Here is a 16,194-nt window from a genome sequence, read left to right as displayed (position 1 = left end):
CCTCCGCGGCTCTCGTCGGTCAGTATTTCGCACCCGGGCAGCTTCAGGTTCCTGCTGGTACTGCAGGCAGCGGTAACCATTTCCCTCATGCCCACAGCTGCCATCTCTCTCCTAGCAGCTCGCGGGCTCAGCTCCCCTGCCTCAGCACGGAGGGAGCAAGATGTGGGAGGCACTAAGCTCAGCTCGTTCCGCAGCACCAGGGCTCTGCATCGCCCAGGGTCAGGCAGAATGCTCTGGCCTCAAGGAGACCGGACCACAGGGATAGGCTGCTGGAGGTGCACAGAAGGGGCTCTTTCCCCTTGTCCTGCCCAGGTCAGGCACAGGACCAAGAGAGACAGACGCCAAGGTTCAAACCACTGTTACTTCTGAAGCGCCTATCATGACTTTCGGAGTATGACCTTTGCTTTGAGCTTTTATTACTTGCCCCTTCTGACCAGGGAGAGCATGTGCTGCAGCCTGCATCCCACCCTGGTCTGTTTCTCTGGGCGCTCAGTTGCCTGGTGTTCCCATCTCCAGCTCTTCATCTTCCTCCTCTGACCAGCTCAAGCTGTCATCCGAGTCCTCTTCCTGTGCTGCCCAGTGCTCTTCTGCATTGGTAGCTTCTTTCTGCTGGCCACAGGAGTGCAACCTATTCTGAAGTAGGTCCAGCCTGGCCCATGAGCCAGGGCTGGCTTTACAAAGCATGATCTCCACCTTGCTAGGAACCATGCTGACAAAGCTCTTCTCTGTTTTGATGATCTAAAGAGAAAGAATGGTGAAATGAATTGGGAAGGGAAGGGCAGGCAGCACATGTCCATTCTTACTGCAGAGCCCTGCAAGAGGAGCAGAGTGTGCCATGAGGCAGAGCGGTTTCCAGATGAGTTTCACAGTATCATACCTAAGCAGCAGGGCTGTGCTACTGCAGAGTTCTGGAGGGCTGAATGAGACGCAGCCACGTGCAGAGCTACGGCACAGCATCCTGCCCGCAGCAGAACTGCGCTGAGGCACAGGCATGCCCACGCTAGGCAGCGCTCTGCTGCCTGCAGGCACAGGCTGCACACGTGGGAAAGGAAGGCAAGAAATACATGCAAACTGCTGAGGCTCATTGCTCCTCCCAGACAGCAAGCAGCTGGGAAATCAGTCAGTTTCTGCCCTCACACTGCTCCCTGCTTGAAGTCAAAGCAGGATTGCAGGGCAAGACTGGGACCTGCAAGGCCAAGGACCATTTGAGACAGTCTAAAACCAAACAGAAAATGCTTGCAGAGCTGGCAGTGACATCCAGCTTTGCTTTTAGTCCAGGACTGATTGGTGCAGCAACCAGCAGCCTGTGGAAGAGCTCTTTTCACAATCTGTAAGGCTATAAATGGTGGTACCTGAGCAACCTGGCTGCCAGACAGCCTCGCCAATAGCAAGTCAGCACTGTGGCAGAGAGCATCTTGGGGTGCCTCAGACAGTGCAATTACATGGGTACTGAACTCAGGCACAGTCCTGGCATGGCCCTCAGGACATGCTGCCACTATGGGATCAACAGAGAAAAAAATAAGTTTCCCTCAGCCTTTGCAGCTATAGAAAACTGGAACCCTGGAAAGAAACTTAAGTTCTCTCTGCTGTGCCATGGTGGACCCAAAGCTTCAAGAGCTGGCAATGAATCACAATGAGGCAGGGACTCCAAACTGGCTGTTTTTTCACACATGTGCCAGCCAGGGAAGAGACAGCATCGGGGGCAGGGGGCACTGTGTTCCCATGCAATAATCCTGGAAGTACTGTGCAGAATTTGCAGCAACAAACATTTTGCTGCTTTTCCAAAAGCCTGAGAACCCTGACTACAGAGAACGATTTTCCCTCCTGGGAGCCTGTGTCTTGGGCTGCAAATGATTCCGCCAGAGCACAGGCTGCCTTGCACCATTGCAGCCCAGCCTTACACAGAGTACTGGAATAGGGATTGAAGTAAAACAGGATCTTACCCCCCAGAGATCCAGTTCTGTCTGGAAAATCTTATTTCCTTCACAGGTGATGTGAACCTCAAGCTGAAAGACCAACAGAAAAATATCTGAGCAGGTAGCATAGCACTGCCTGAGCTCTTCCCCCAGGCAATATAGTGAATACAGTGCCTTCCAGCACTGTCCTGCTTTCACTAACAGGCTGAAGATCCTCTCAGCACCTGGGAGCATTTCACCTCCTTCAGAGCATGCCAGGTTCACCTTTGCCACCAGCTGAGGGATTCAGTGCCTGCAAACCACCTGCTCAGTCTGAAAGCCAGTGGGCCAGACTGGGCACTGCTGCAGCAGCAAAGTTGTCAGGTTCCCAGCTCGGGGACTGTGGGTCAGCACTGCCGATTCCTGCTACAGCAACAGGCCAAACAGGCCACCGAAGAGCACCAGGCACCCAGCCAGCTTCAGGCTGTTGGCTCTTCAAAATCAGGTGCCATGAGAGCATGCACTTACAGCCCAGCTCTGCCAGCCCCACTCACCACGGTGCGGTTGGCTTTCACACTGCTGAGGGTGGGCAGGGGGTTCTTAGCATAGACAGTCACCACCACCTGGCTGCTTGTTTGGTGCCAGTCCTGCCGGCATGACACCACCTTCTTGTTCTGCCAGAGAGAGGAATCCATCACTGCGCTGCATCCAGACTTAGTACACCACAAACAGCAGGGAGATCTGTGCCTGAGCATGCCACTTTGCACATCTCCTTCACAGAGTGCCCAGCTGATGTTGGCATTAGCTAAACAAGATCAGTCTCTGCCTTATATGCAGGTTTTTGAGGGGAAAAAGGTGGCCAGCCCCTGCCAGGCTGTTTCATGCAACACAGGGCAACTTGGGGTTGTTCCATAGGGATGTGTTAAGACCAGAGATATCCCCTTCTTGTTCCTGAGTCACCTTGCTGTGTCCAAGCTCATACATAAGCACAGGTGCAGCTGGAAACTTGGTCTGGAAGGCCGTGCAGGGACAGTTGCTGGACATGGATCAAGTCACCATGCTAAAATTGGGAGACAAATCAGCTGCAACTGGCCACGTTTCACCTTTCCCCCACAAGACTCACACTTTGTCAGTGCCACAGGCAGCTACAGCCTCACCAGGCCTTTCAGAGCAATGACAGGAGACAGATCCCCTGCAGTCCTTAGCATTGCCATCCAAAGAAATGCCCCAGGAGGAATGCCAGCCCCCAGCACAGGTGTCAGTTAGCACAAAGCTTCTGCATTACAACATCACAGTTCATTCACTGCAGCCTAATTACATCCAGCCACTAAATGTTTTCCACTCCAGGACAGAGAACAGGCTGGGCTCAGGGAGAGTTGCTCTGTGCAGTGCTGATTCAGGGGCCTATGGTGCACTTTCAGGGATATCCTGGGCCACTTTTGCCAGCTCAAGCCTGCTTCCAGCCAAGAGCTTTCCTGGGCAAACACACGCAGTACTGGGAACTGTGATATTTTGCCCAATGCCCTGCCACAATACCATGTTGTGTAGGCGAGGACCCTCCTAGGAAGCCGTTGCAGAGCGAAAGCTCAACTGAAGCGAAATTGAGTTATCTGCACTCCTCTGGCAAAACTTGTGGGCTTTTCCTCAGGCTTTCCCCTGTGCTCAACTGTCTGCCCCTCTGTGAGAGTCTGCAGCACTGGCTATGCCATGCCTGGGGCCAGGTCTTGCCTTGTTCAGCTTCTGTTGCACAGCTGCCCACAGGGTGCAAGAGCTGGCACACACTGTGGCTGCAGGAGCAGCAGTTCAGCCATCAGATGGGTGATGACAGTTAAGCATCCAATACCACACAGTCGTCCGTCAGCAGTTATGAAAGCAGACCCAGGTGAATGTAGAACAAGGAAAACAGCACTCCTCAGGTGCTAGTAATGGCACTTGGTTCACACAAGTCACACCTGCCAAGAGCCCCCTTACCCCCTTTCCCTTCCAGCAGTGTGTCCCACTGCTGCAGCCCGGCTGCTCCAGGAAGGCGCTGAAGTCTGTCGTTTTGATTCCACAGCAGCTCCAGTACTTCATCCTGGGGAGAGCAGGTGACCTGAGCAGGGACTGCCCACAGGAGAAGCAGAGGGAACCACAGTGATGGGGGAGAGGGTCTCAGAGCCAGCAGTTCCCCCTGCCCACCTGTCACCCAAAGGAGTGTCAACCATGACTGCACCATCCGTGCTGCTGAGAACACACAACCTTGCAATGCAACACTTTCAGCCCTCATCACAGCCAGCTGGCAACCCAGTAAAGGGTTTTTCCTTACCCCTCGTGGAAGACGGGAACACCAGGATGGAAATTACAAACCTCCATGTTGCTTTCAGGGCCTTGGTAGATCTGTGGAATAAGCAGCAGAGGAAACTTTGGGCTGTGCCTCTGCCCATCCCTTCATAAGGGCAACACAATGCCCTTCCACTGGGTCTAGCATCTGTGAGGACTTACTCTGGGACTATGCCCAGCCAGCAGTCTGGCACTAGTCCCTGCTCCCTGCCAGCAGGGCAGCCCACCCCACTTGGCTTCAGCAGGACCTCAATGTTATTCCTTGGCAGCAGCCCTTTCTGTATGCAGTCTCCCAAACACAGCCCGGTGCCAGCCCAGGGCTGGGCAGCAATGGGACAGCAGTCAAGTTTGGGCATCACAGAAACTCGCTTTGAGGTACAAGCAGCTGTTCATCCATCCTTCCTTTTCCCTTCTTCCCAGAACATGGCAGTCATGTTCTTATCAACTTTTGCTCCCTTGCTTGCTCCCCTCTCTGCTGTTTTCCCAGGTTGCTGTCCCTCCTGCAGCTCACTCCCTCAGGCACACACCTGGAGGCAGGCAGACAACCCTACACAGAGTGGCCTTGAGGCAAGGTGGAAAAGTTGTCCTGCATCCACCAGTGCAGGTGGGAATTGTTCCTCAGGCATTTCACCCATGTGCCTGTCTCTGCCATGTGTGCTATAGGGCATTACAATGAGCAGCAGGGAATCTGGAAGCCCCTTGCAGGAGTGTGGCTGGGAGATGACAGAGGCAACCACTCCAAGGACTGTATGAGCAGAAGCTTTATTGAGCTGATGGGCATTGCCACCTCTCACCCCACCTGGCATCCTGCTCCACACCTGCTGGCAGCTGTGAAATGAGCCCCACTCCAAGCTAGTCCTGTGATGTTCCCATCCAGGTGGTGCAGACAGTGCAAAGATGAGACCCTGCCAGATACTCACTGCCTTGCAGGCTGTGTTGGTGCAGGTGGTGCCAACTCTCACTTGGGCAGCTGCCTCCCCTGCAAAGGCAACAGAGCCTCACTCCAAGGCATGTGCACCTGCCCCAAGCCCTCCCTGCAGCCCCACTGCCAGCTCCCCAACTGGGCACGCACAGCCCCATAGCACAGCCCGTTGCAATGCCCCTCCAAGTGGCAGCTCTGGGTCTGCAGGATCTGAGCTTGCAGCACCCTCTGCCCTGTGCTCTGCAAACCTCAGGCTGAACTGGCCCTGTGCAACCCCCTGCCATCCACCAGCTCATCACTACCTGTCCAGCTGCCCTCAGGTGCCTCAGCCCTGGAGGACAGGTTCAGTTTCTCCAGTGCCTGCTCCAGAGACCTGGACACTTTAACTGGCAGCAGCTGTCTTGGCTCGTCAGAGCTGGGAAACATCAGCAGTGAAGGGCAAGTGAGTTTTTGTGCAATTCAGGTGTCTTTACCTCTATCGAGGAAGCAGCAGGGCAGGACGCATGCAGAAGCAGCAGCACAGCAGGGGGACACTGCTAGCTGAGCCCAGCTCACCTTGGTCTTTCCCGCTGCATCTTCTCAGCTGATTTTGGTCCTTGGACCATGAGCTCCTTCACTGCTTTGGCCTTCTGCTCATCTGAACTCTTTTGACTGGAAGGCTCAGGAGGCTTCTCCTTGCTATGACACCCCTTTGTGCATCCCTGAGTAGCAGAGGCAAGCCTGGTGCCTGCTTTCCCCTCCCTAACCTGGTAGCTGCTTCCAAAGCCTGTGAGTTTCCATGCTCTGGCTCCACATCCTGCAGAAATGGGCTCTGACCCTGCGCTAGGGCAGGGACTGTGGCCACAGAGGTCTCCAGAGACAAGACAGCATGGCAGCCTCATAGGGCCCACGACAAAGAGGTCTCAGCTCTGCTATACCCTACCCCAGCAGCTGAAGGGCAGCGAGAATCTCCTCACATCCTGGGCCTCTGCTGCCTCATTCCCTGCGCCGGGACCACTGGGATATTCACAGATGTGCTAGCACTGGGGGCATTTGTGTTCTCCCCACAGGATCCTGGTAGAGGATCTCAGCCTCCTCTAACACTCTTCTCTGGGACCCCCTGCCCCACACTTTGGGAGTAGCACCTTTGCTTGCTGGCTTCTTGGAAGCAGGTAGAAATTCCTCTGCCAACAGTACAGAAGGCAACCTTGGCACAGGGTGGGGCTGAGACAGGACAGGGCAGGGGCAAGGAGCAGAGGATGGAGGAGCAATGGGTGCATTTGGGATGGGGAGTCACTCACCTTGATGGAGAGAAATTCAGAGAAATCTGTTGTGCGCTTCTTGCAACAAGACCAGCCCTGGGCACCAGCAGATGACAGACCGGTCAGGTGTGGGCAGCTCTGCTGGGCACAAGGTCTGTCTCTGCAGCGGCAGCCCCAGCTCCTGCCCTACTCACCTTTAGGGCATCATGGAAGATGGGGACACCCGGGTGATAGAGGCAGGAATCTGGAAATGGAACACCAGGCAATGGAACAGGAGCAGTCCTGCCCACAAGCCACCCTTGAGGCCCTGCAGATCCTGAGGCAGCTGCTGCCGCGCAGGCTGCCTGCCACGGGTTGGGCTCAGCCGCAGGCTGGGAAGGTGCCGCCGATCTCAGCCAGCCCAGAGGGAGGCCGATGCGCGCCCTTACCCTTGGTGTTGTGCTCGGGATCAAACCTCTGCCCGCAGCCCTTGTTGTAGCACAGCGCCATAGCCGAGCCGCTCTCGAAGCGTCCTTCACGGCTTCCACTGAGCTCCCGTGGACCCCGCCCGGCTTTCCACCCGCTGCTTCCGCCCGGCCCCGGCGTCGACGGTGTCTTTGCCTATCTTTGGAGGCAGCCGGAGGCTGTAATTGGAGAGCAGGCTAAAGATGGATACAGCAGCTCAGCGTCTGGGACCAAGTGCCCGCGTTATCTCCAGAGGCATTTCTGCCCTATCCCTGCTCCTGGCAAAGGGAATGGGCGCTGCAGTGTGGCTCCGCGCCTGGGATTCTCTCAGACCTCCCAGCGCCTGGCGTCCCACCTGCGCCCGGCATGGAGGCGGTGGTGCCACCCCAGTGTTCAGGCTTGGCTTGGGGCAACCCGCAGCTCCTCTGGAACAGCTGTCCTCGGCTTCTGCAGCACTTGCAGAAGCAGCTGAAGGTTTCCTAAATAAAAAGGAGACTTTACAGAGTGCCAGGGCAAAACCTGTATTGACTTTCCACGGCCCCAAAAGGCACAACCATCACCTAGACAGAGGTGTAGGAACCAAAGCAGTGCGTGGGGCCAGGACATACTTCAGTATAGCATCATGTGCAGCTCCCAGCTGATCTGTCTTCTGGAAGATCATAGTAGTCACAGAAGAGCATAAAACATTAAACAGGCCCTCTTGTAGTCTGGAGGGCTTTGCTTGAATTCCCTGCTCCCGTTCTAGCATCCAAGGGCTGTCTCTGCAAACAGGAAGCTCTCTTCAAGTCAGAGGTTTTGCTTAGTTCCTACAGGCAGCTAACCCAAGGGTTATTTTCTTTCTGTTCCTGTTTGCAGAGACAGCTGTTTCCTGGGTGCTGCCCCAACCTGCCAGAGCACAACGCATTCAGAAAGCATTTTAGACTCTGTCTGGCACTGCCAGACAATCCAAAAGGCAGGTCCTGCAGGCAGCACTGCCCAGGGAGTGTGCTTGAGGGAAGCTCACAGGGTCTGCCACTGCTGATGAAACCTATCTTTGTTCCACAATGTTTAACCTACCTTAATGCCCTACAACAGCCTGTGGGATCTGGTACTACCCATGGGTATCTCTGAAGTCACAGTATCACAGTATCACCAAGGTTGGAAGAGACCTCACAGATCATCAAGTCCAACCCTTTACCACAGAGCTCAAGGCCAGACCATGGCACCAAGTGCCACGTCCAATCCTGCCTTGAACAGCTCCAGGGACGGCGACTCCACCACCTCCCCGGGCAGCCCATTCCAGTGTCCAATGACTCTCTCAGTGAAGAACTTTCTCCTCACCTCTAGCCTAAATTTCCCCTGGCGCAGCCTGAGGCTGTGTGATGGTTTGGGGGTTACCCCGCCCCCCCCCCACTTTTGAATTTGCCCCAGCTAACTCAGACAGACCCTGGGAATATAGATGAAGCAATTTATTTACAACTAGCAGAATTTACAAGCAGCTATTTACAATATATACAGTTATATACAATTATATACAGAAATATACAAAGGATAAACAATAAAAAAGCACAACTCCCCTCCCAGAAACCTGAGTCCCCAGGAGGGGCTCTCAAACCACCCCAACACCTCCCCCGGCCCTCTTAACCTTGCCCCAGTTCTCAGGAAGAAGAGAGGTGCAGCCAAGAGGTTAGGGAGCAGGGTTAGAAAGCAGTGATGTTAGAAAGATGTGTCTCGGTCTAAGGCAAAAGCAAGAGTGAAAAAAACAAAATGGAGAAAGTTTACTTCTTCTTCCCAGAGCTCTCAGCGTGACTGTGAGAGAAGTTGACATCAATTGTTTTCATTTCACTGCCTGTTACCTAGTTCCTTTACCAAAACATTCCAGCTTGCTTCAAACTAGCACAATCCACCCCTGTCTACTTCGCTCAGAGTATCGCTGAGAATTATCCAATCTAATCTAAACCAATATTTACACTAAAACAATATATACAAGTTCAGTTCACACTTCAATCAGATGTAGGTGATTCAAAAGCTCAGAACAGGGACTCCCAGGTGACATTGGGTTCGTGCTCACGTACTGTAGATTCTATTGTAGATTCTCTCAGTGTTGGGCGCCGATGTTACCTAGAACAGAAAACTCCTAACAGCTTGAATTTAAACTCTCTCAGCTAAGGTTAAATTTCTCTGTGGAATACACTGGATTTCACCATTCTCCTGCATTACCCAATAGGTATGACCCAGAACTGAACACAGGACTCAAGGTGTGGTCTAACCAGTGCAGAGTACAGGGGCAGAATGACCTCCCTGCTCCTGCTGACCACACCATTCCTGATGCAGGCCAGGATGCCACTGGCTCTCTTGGCCACCTGGGCACACTGCTGGCTCATGTTCAGGCGGGTATCAATCAGCACCCCCAGATCCCTCTCTGTCTGGCTGCTCTCAGCCACTCCGACCCCAGCCTGTATCTCTGCATGGGGTTGCTGTGGCCAAAGTGCAGCACCCTGCACTTGGAGCTATTGAAGCCATCCCATTGGACTCTGCCCATCTGTCCAGGCAGTCAAGGTCCTGCTGCAGAGCCCTTCTGCCCTCCAACTCAGTCACATCTGCCCCCAGCTTGGTGTCATCTGCAAACTTGCTGATGACTGACTCCATAGTTTTAGGATGAAACCTTGCCAGAATTCTGGAGATCACCAGGGAGATGACTCTGGACTATTTCAATCTGCCCCGCTGCTCCACTTTCAGGTCAACCCTGCCAAGCATAACTTGAGACACCCTGGGCAGCAGCTCTGGGCTTTTCCTTGTCATATTCTTAGCAAAGAAGATGGTCCCACTGGAAGGAAGGACATGTATCACCACTAGGCCTCCTTGGACCCAGGCAGCCTGTGTATATTCCTACATCCAAACCACAAGCTAGGAGGTGTTGGTTTTACTGAGCGTCGCAGGCAATGCTGACATTGATCCTGGGCCAGCTGCTCACAGCACGGAGAGCCAAAATGACAATCCGATAGACCAGAATGTGAGGAGGTGACCATAGCCACAGAGGGGACCAGGGGCTAAGATCTGCAGAGCCAGTAGCTATTTATCAAGGAGTTTGTGCAGGGCACAATTCCTCTTTCCCACAGGCTACCCCACTGAAGCCTACTGCTTTACCTTCATTCGAACTGGCACTTTTCTCCCCCTTGCCTTTCTCATCCACTTCAAGGATACAGTACTTTGCTATTTTTCACACTTCTCACACAGTTTGGGGTACAACATCTCTTATCACACTGCAAGGCCCCACACAGACATGAGGGCTGTTAGCTAATCCTTGGGTGTTGTGGAGGCAGGGCATTAATGTGGCCGAGTCAGGAATTTAGAGAAAAATAGTTATTTTATTTTCCCAAAAACCCACCCCCAAAACTATATACAGAAATTAATTTAGTTTTAACTATCAGATTCAGTTTGTTTGAGAAAATCTACAGGATGCCATAGATAATTTGACTATTTCAGAAGTTGGAAAAGGCTTTAGCTATTAAATTGTAGCTTTTTTCTTAATAATAAAGCTGAGCCAAACAACTCACTGTCAGGATGGCTGAAAGGGTGGTCCAGCTGCTTGTCTTCTCAGGTTGTCACGAACGCTCAAGCAGGCACGATTTCTAAGGCGGGAACCCCAAGAGCGGGAAATCCCCCAATATTTATACCTGTCCTAGAAAAAGAGCAATTACCACTTCTTAGGCGTGAAGACCACAGCCAATTACAGCCTGATTCCAGGGCGGGCACTGCGCGGGCACCCCTCGTGCAGGAAGGGCCCCTTGCTCTCCCCCTTCATGCCTGCAGGGCCCGGGGCGGGGAGGAACAGGTCTTTTCACGCCTTTTCCTCTCCCATTCAAACCACGGAGGGAGAGGAATTTAGGGGTATACTGGACTCCAGGACACTGGGTTCCCACATCTCCTCTCCTTTTTGCTTTTTAATGTTGAGTCCATGGCAATCATAGTATTCAGTCCCAATTTGGATGTCTTCCAGTTTAATTTACACACAATCACTCTCAGATGAGTCATAGCATATGATCAGTCTTAGGTTAGTTGATTCCCAGCTTGTAGGCACAGCCGTCACTACAGTTAGGGAGGCTGTGGCTGCTCCCTCCCTGGAGGTTTTTGAGGCCAGGTTGGATGAGGCCTTGAGCAACCTGCTCTAGTGGGAGGTGTCCCTGCCTATGGCAAGGGGTTGGAACTGGATGAGCTTTGAGGTCCCTTCCAACCTAAACCATTCTACGATTCTATGATTTGGCCATCATCATCAAAGACAGGGACTTCAGGTGCATGGGACTTGTGACAAGCACAGGCTGCTTTGCCTGCTCTCCTAGCCTGGATGGCTCTCTTCATAACAGAGAAGTCCATCCCTCATGTCAAGGTCTGGTATGACATATGTCTCCACCACTCAATGCCTGTTGGGTTGCAGCCAACAGTGTAGCTAGAATATCTTCCCGGTGGCAGAGGCCAATCCAGTCTTGTCCTTGACCCTGGTAGGAGGCACTTGGTCAGCCCCAGTCCTTTCACCTGGTTGTCCACTCAGAGCCTCATCTGCCTGATCTGGTAACAAATGGCTATTGTGACAAGGCAGAGGCAGATCTGTGTGGGCAGGATAACCACAACAAGGTGTAGCAGTGGTTTTGAAGATGCTGGTGTCTGCGGGGTTCCTAGAGGTGTTTCACCTATTGTATTGGTCTGGTTTAAGCTTCCCAGAGACTCAAAGCCTCACAGAACAATAACATAAACAGGATGCCTCCCCCTCTTCAGGAAAAATTAGAGAGTGAAAAAGGGTAAAGCACCCAAAGAATAGTCTTGCTCCAATTTGGAAGTTAAAATTTAAAAAAATAACAATAAATAAAAGGTATTTAAGGTAAGGAGAGTTACAAAAAGGTGAAGGGAAACAAGATACACAATATATACAAAACCAGATTGATGACAATGGATGGAGGTAGGTTCAGGAGGTGGTAGGTCCACCACGTGATTGGCTGGCCACGTGGCAAAGCAGGAGCAGCAGGACCAAGCTGCTGCTATCAGGCCGGCAGGGCAGAGAGAGAGAGAGAAACAGGAAGTTTCTCTAGTTTTATAGGGTGTCCAGACAGGAAGTAGGAGTGGGCTAACCACTGCACCTGGGGTCAGATTCAGGCCACCCCCAGGGAGGGGTTAACCCTTTACACCTATGCGTCCATTTCTGCATCATCAGCTGAGACCCTTGTGGTGCCAGGGTGAGGAACTGCTCTCTCCAGGTCGTGATATGGCTTGACTTTTATTGCTGGTATCCTCCAAGGACCTGTGGGTGATAAAACACAAGCACATCCCTTCCCTACACTAACGAATCTCCTGGCCCTTTCTAGGCTGGATCTCCCTGTGGGATGTGTTTTAAGGCAGGGGCATCAGTGCGGCATCAGCAGGTATGACTATGGCCTGTGCTGTGATGCTACAGGAATGCTTCTCTTGTAAAATCATTGTTATGTGCTGTGCAGGCAGGTCTGTTATCTGCTTTGAATTCTTTTTGCACTTTCATGACTGCAAACTAACTCAGCAAATAACTCCATTAATGTGATCTTTCAGCCCAATAGCTGCAGTGGCCTGTATCAAGTTATCTTTTAGAAGTGTCACATCTTTTTATGTATCTGCTCTAGAGAGGTAGCAGCTAATCTAGTATGCCTCAAATCTCAGTGTGTGTGTGTGAAACTGAATCCGGTAACTTTTGCCATTTTAACTTTGCCAATGTATTGTAACAGGAACTTTTCTCTTCTTCCCAAACCTTGACAGGATCCTTATCTTAAACACTATTATTGCTATAAAGAAAATAAGTCTATAATGTCCCTATTCTGAACTCTTGGCCTCACCTATGATAATGCTACAAATCTACAGTAAGCTGAAAAACCCACACAACCAAAAACCTACGTTAAAGTGAAACCATCAGATGAATTTCTGACAAAAAGACAAAGACATTACATTACATAGAGCTCTTCTGAAATGCCAGCACACAGAAAAGTCCTAAAGCAGTCGACCTAAAAGAGAACTGTCAACCTAAACAACTCACTCTAGTGAAAATTTCTCCAAACTTGTTCTAATTACAATTATCTCCTATCACAAAACTTTGTAATTATTTATGACTACTATTACTACTATTTTACTTTTATCAGTTGCTGTCATCTTTACTGTTATTAGTATTACTCCTATTACTATTGCTATTGTCTATTCTTATTAATTACAATCATCGTATATAATACCATTCTAATCCTATTATTCTATGACTTATTTCCTATTTCTTATTATGGTTTATTATAATTAATCACAACTTCTAATATTTTATTATAATCATGAACTACTTATCATATTCTATTAGAATTACCTATTAATATACTTTATTATAAATACTTCATATTTATCATACTCATTATTTATTATTCCTATGATTTGGGGTTTAGCTTTTACTTTTTGTTGCTTTTTTTCTGTATCGAGAGATTTTTGTCGTTGTTTAGCTGTCTATTTTCCAGAACTATCCAACTGCACTCTCCATAGTACAGTATTTTTATTCTCTGTTACTTTTCTCAGATTTTTTTCCTTCGCTGAAAATAGCCAATCAGATTGGCCACAGCAAAGTACCTTAGTTTATTTACCCGTATCTGTCCCGCTTGTTTCTGAAAATACCCAGCTATATATTTATAAAAAGGCAAGTTTTTAAGATCTGAAACAATCAAAAACTAATGCTGAGGAACGATGCTAGAATGGGACATAGCGAATGCGGACACCTTAGCTCAGCGGGAAGTGCGGAGCCATTCCTTCCCGTAGGGGCCGCTGTGTAAGCTGAGGAGGAGGGCGGGAAGGAGGGGGGAAGTGCCTGGGGGGGGGAAGGACCGGCCGGAACCAGGGGCAAAAATGGCTGCAGAGGGAGAAAGTGCTCTGGAAAGCGACACAGGAAAAAAGTGTGCGCGGCTGGGACTGCTGATTGTCAAAACACTCGGCGTGTGGCACACACCGAAGCTCTCTTCCAGAGCCTTTTTTTTTGCGTTGTTACAACGTAGCTGTACCGAATCGCGTTCGGGGCGGGTGCTGGCTGCTTCTCTCCACTCGTGGTCTGCTGTTCCGCCTGCTATCGCTTGTGAATATTGCACTTCAGCAGCAAGCATCTCATTAAGTTACCAGGATCTGATAGTTCAAATTCTCTCTGACTGGCTCAACTCAAAACTCTCCATACTCAGTTCTCCACAGTGTCCTGTGCTGGTGTTAGAAGCTCTATCTGATCACACGGGAGGAATTCATACCCACCCGAGACTCCCTGTGTATATGAACGTTGAACCCTATTCTCCTGAAAGGTTTTTTCCTAACTCCTGAAAGGGTGAATAAGGGAGAGGCTCATGCCGTGGTTTGTTGTCTGCCGTAACTTTTGACAATGCTGCAGGATCCTCCTTGCTCGATGCTTGCTTAAAGCATGATTGCAAATTGACTGCAAGGCCCTGACTTTGTCCCTCAGATGCCTCCGGCGCGGGGGAGAAAAGGGAAACAAGAAGATACAAGCTGCGAAGAGGGAGGAGTGGCGGGCAGATGTTGAAGCTCTCCTGAGCCGTCGCGGAAGGGAGGGGGGAGGGTAACTGATTGATTCCAAGCTGCTGTTTGCACTCTTTCGATCCCAGCTCCGTTTCGGCTGAGGGAGCAGAGGGAACCGTCGGTTTCCGATGTTAGACAACATTACTATAGGATCTACTATATTTCTGCCGTGGAAGGTTGTATTGCTAGACAAACCAACCGCCATGAAAATATAACGGAAACAGGAACTGCAAATCCCTTCTCCTTTTTTACTGCTATGTCCTGCCCAATTTTCCACCATAATGCCAAATCAAAACTCCCTTCTGCGGGGACCCGTGTGCGATTTCCCCAGATGTAATGCCATAGTTTGTGTAGTTGTTCCTCTCTTGTAACACATTTAGCTGTTGTTAGCATTTGTTTTAAAAATCGTTGAAGCAGCTTTTGCTCTTTAGAAAATCCTGAGCCCATCTTGTGTGTGTGAAAAGAAAAAAGAACCTCCCCCGAAATGCTGCAGGATCCGACCAACTTTCCCTTGGAAGTGAGGGAAGCTGCAGCTAATTCACACTCACCAGCTGGCTACTTACACGTCCGGAGTCGTCGCCTGCACGCTCTCGGTCACTCCTGGAGCCCCTACCGGGTTTCCTCAGTACACTTTTCCCTTTAAAGCGGTGGAGAGAAGAAAGGGCGGCACAGGGGCTGCTGACCCCTCGGTTCTCTGTAGTCTCTTAGAGGCAATTGTCCACGACCACTGACGGGAACCATCTGTGGGTTTTGCTGAGTGTCTCGGGCGATGCTGACGTCGATCCCGGGCCAGCCGCTCGCAGCACGGAGAACCAAAATGACAAACCGATAGACTGGAATGTGAGGAGGTGACCATAGCCACAGAGGGGACCAGGGGCTAAGATCCGCAGAGCCAGTAGCTATTTATCACGCTGCGGGGCCCCACACAGACATGAGGGCTGTTAGCTAATCCCTGGGTTCCCACAAGGAAGAAAACATGAGGGCATTGGGGAGCTGTCACACCTACATGAAGCACTTGGCTTCAAGCTGATATCTCTCTTGAAGGACTTCAGTCTCTCAGGACTTAATAAATGACTGAATGACTCCAAAGCTGGGTAAAAAACAAACACCCACTGCTGCCATTCAGAACTTCTGCTTCAGCTGGAGGGATTATCTGGGACCTGGGAAACTGGGCAGAGCTCTGTGATAGAGAGGAGAATTTTGGTCCCAGGGGTTGAGAAGTGCTATATGGTTTCAGATCTCCTTGTCCTTTGCAGAAGCTGTCTGCAGACAGAAAGAAGCAAGGATGCAGCTGTCACCATCCATATCATCCCAGAAGCTGGAGTTCAGGTTAACTCACATGATTCAGAGGAAACACCAAGAGGACACTGTGGCTGACCTCATCCCAGAGGGACCAGCGGTAGCCAAGGGAAGCCACAGTTGAGCAGAGCCCCCTCATCACCAAAAGAGCAGCAGCAGGCAGTCAAGAACATGCAGCAGCGCTGCTCTGCACTCTCATCTTTGCTACACTGCTGCGAATGTCCACAGGGAACGAGGTGGCTCAAAAGTCAGTAAACCTGCTGGGACACAGGACAGCGACATACAGTCAGCTGGGGTGTCCACTGCTCCTGGCTCAAGGGGAAGCTTTCCAGGGAGGATGAGAGACCTAGACACAAGACACCCACAGTTAAACAGAGAGTAGGTCCAGGGAAACCACTTGGCCAGCCACCACAAGCCCTGCTACAGCTGCTGCTTTAAGAATGATTAATTAGACAAGACAATGTTTAGGTGATGGCATAGAGCATGCCGGACTCACACAGCATCTGCTCTTCTGCCTGTTGGAGTTGTGCCTACC

General features: G+C 51.0%; 1 protein-coding gene and 1 long non-coding RNA gene across 2 annotated transcripts; both read right to left on the bottom strand.

The window, feature by feature from the left end:
* Positions 1–394: 394 nt before the first annotated feature.
* ITGB1BP2 (integrin subunit beta 1 binding protein 2) lies at positions 395–7,029 on the bottom strand. Its single transcript, XM_064159709.1, has 11 exons — positions 6,806–7,029; positions 6,572–6,621; positions 6,417–6,473; positions 5,692–5,837; positions 5,439–5,551; positions 5,135–5,193; positions 4,201–4,271; positions 3,867–3,969; positions 2,450–2,569; positions 1,944–2,006; positions 395–738 (listed from the first exon to the last, which is right to left on the bottom strand). The coding sequence occupies exons 1-11, from the start codon at positions 6,864–6,866 to the stop codon at positions 490–492; spliced, it is 1,092 nt and encodes a 363-aa protein (XP_064015779.1). The 5' UTR covers positions 6,867–7,029; the 3' UTR covers positions 395–489.
* A 1,239-nt stretch (positions 7,030–8,268) lies between these two features.
* On the bottom strand, positions 8,269–12,952 carry LOC135183740 (uncharacterized). Its single transcript, XR_010305687.1, has 3 exons — positions 11,933–12,952; positions 10,358–10,482; positions 8,269–8,921 (listed from the first exon to the last, which is right to left on the bottom strand). It is a non-coding gene; the product is annotated as an uncharacterized LOC135183740 (long non-coding RNA).
* Positions 12,953–16,194: the final 3,242 nt, after the last annotated feature.

This window comes from Pogoniulus pusillus, chromosome 19 (genome assembly GCF_015220805.1).
Source record: "Pogoniulus pusillus isolate bPogPus1 chromosome 19, bPogPus1.pri, whole genome shotgun sequence".
NCBI lineage: Eukaryota > Metazoa > Chordata > Aves > Piciformes > Lybiidae > Pogoniulus > Pogoniulus pusillus.
The sequence above is the reverse complement of the archived record's forward strand: the minus strand, read 5'-3'. Positions and strand labels throughout refer to the sequence as shown.

What these genes read in the sequence shown, in the direction of transcription:
- ITGB1BP2 (XM_064159709.1), bottom strand. Translation starts at nt 6,866, where the DNA reads ATGGCGCTGTGCTACAACAAGGGCTGCGGGCAGAGGTTTGATCCCGAG. An exon ending in ATGCAGCGGGAAAGACCAAG is followed by an intron (nt 5,552 to 5,691) that starts GTGAGCTGGGCT and finishes GATGTTTCCCAG; the next exon opens with CTCTGACGAGCCAAGACAGC. An exon ending in ACTGCTGGAAGGGAAAGGGG is followed by an intron (nt 2,570 to 3,866) that starts GTAAGGGGGCTC and finishes TCTCTCTGGCAG; the next exon opens with AACAAGAAGGTGGTGTCATG.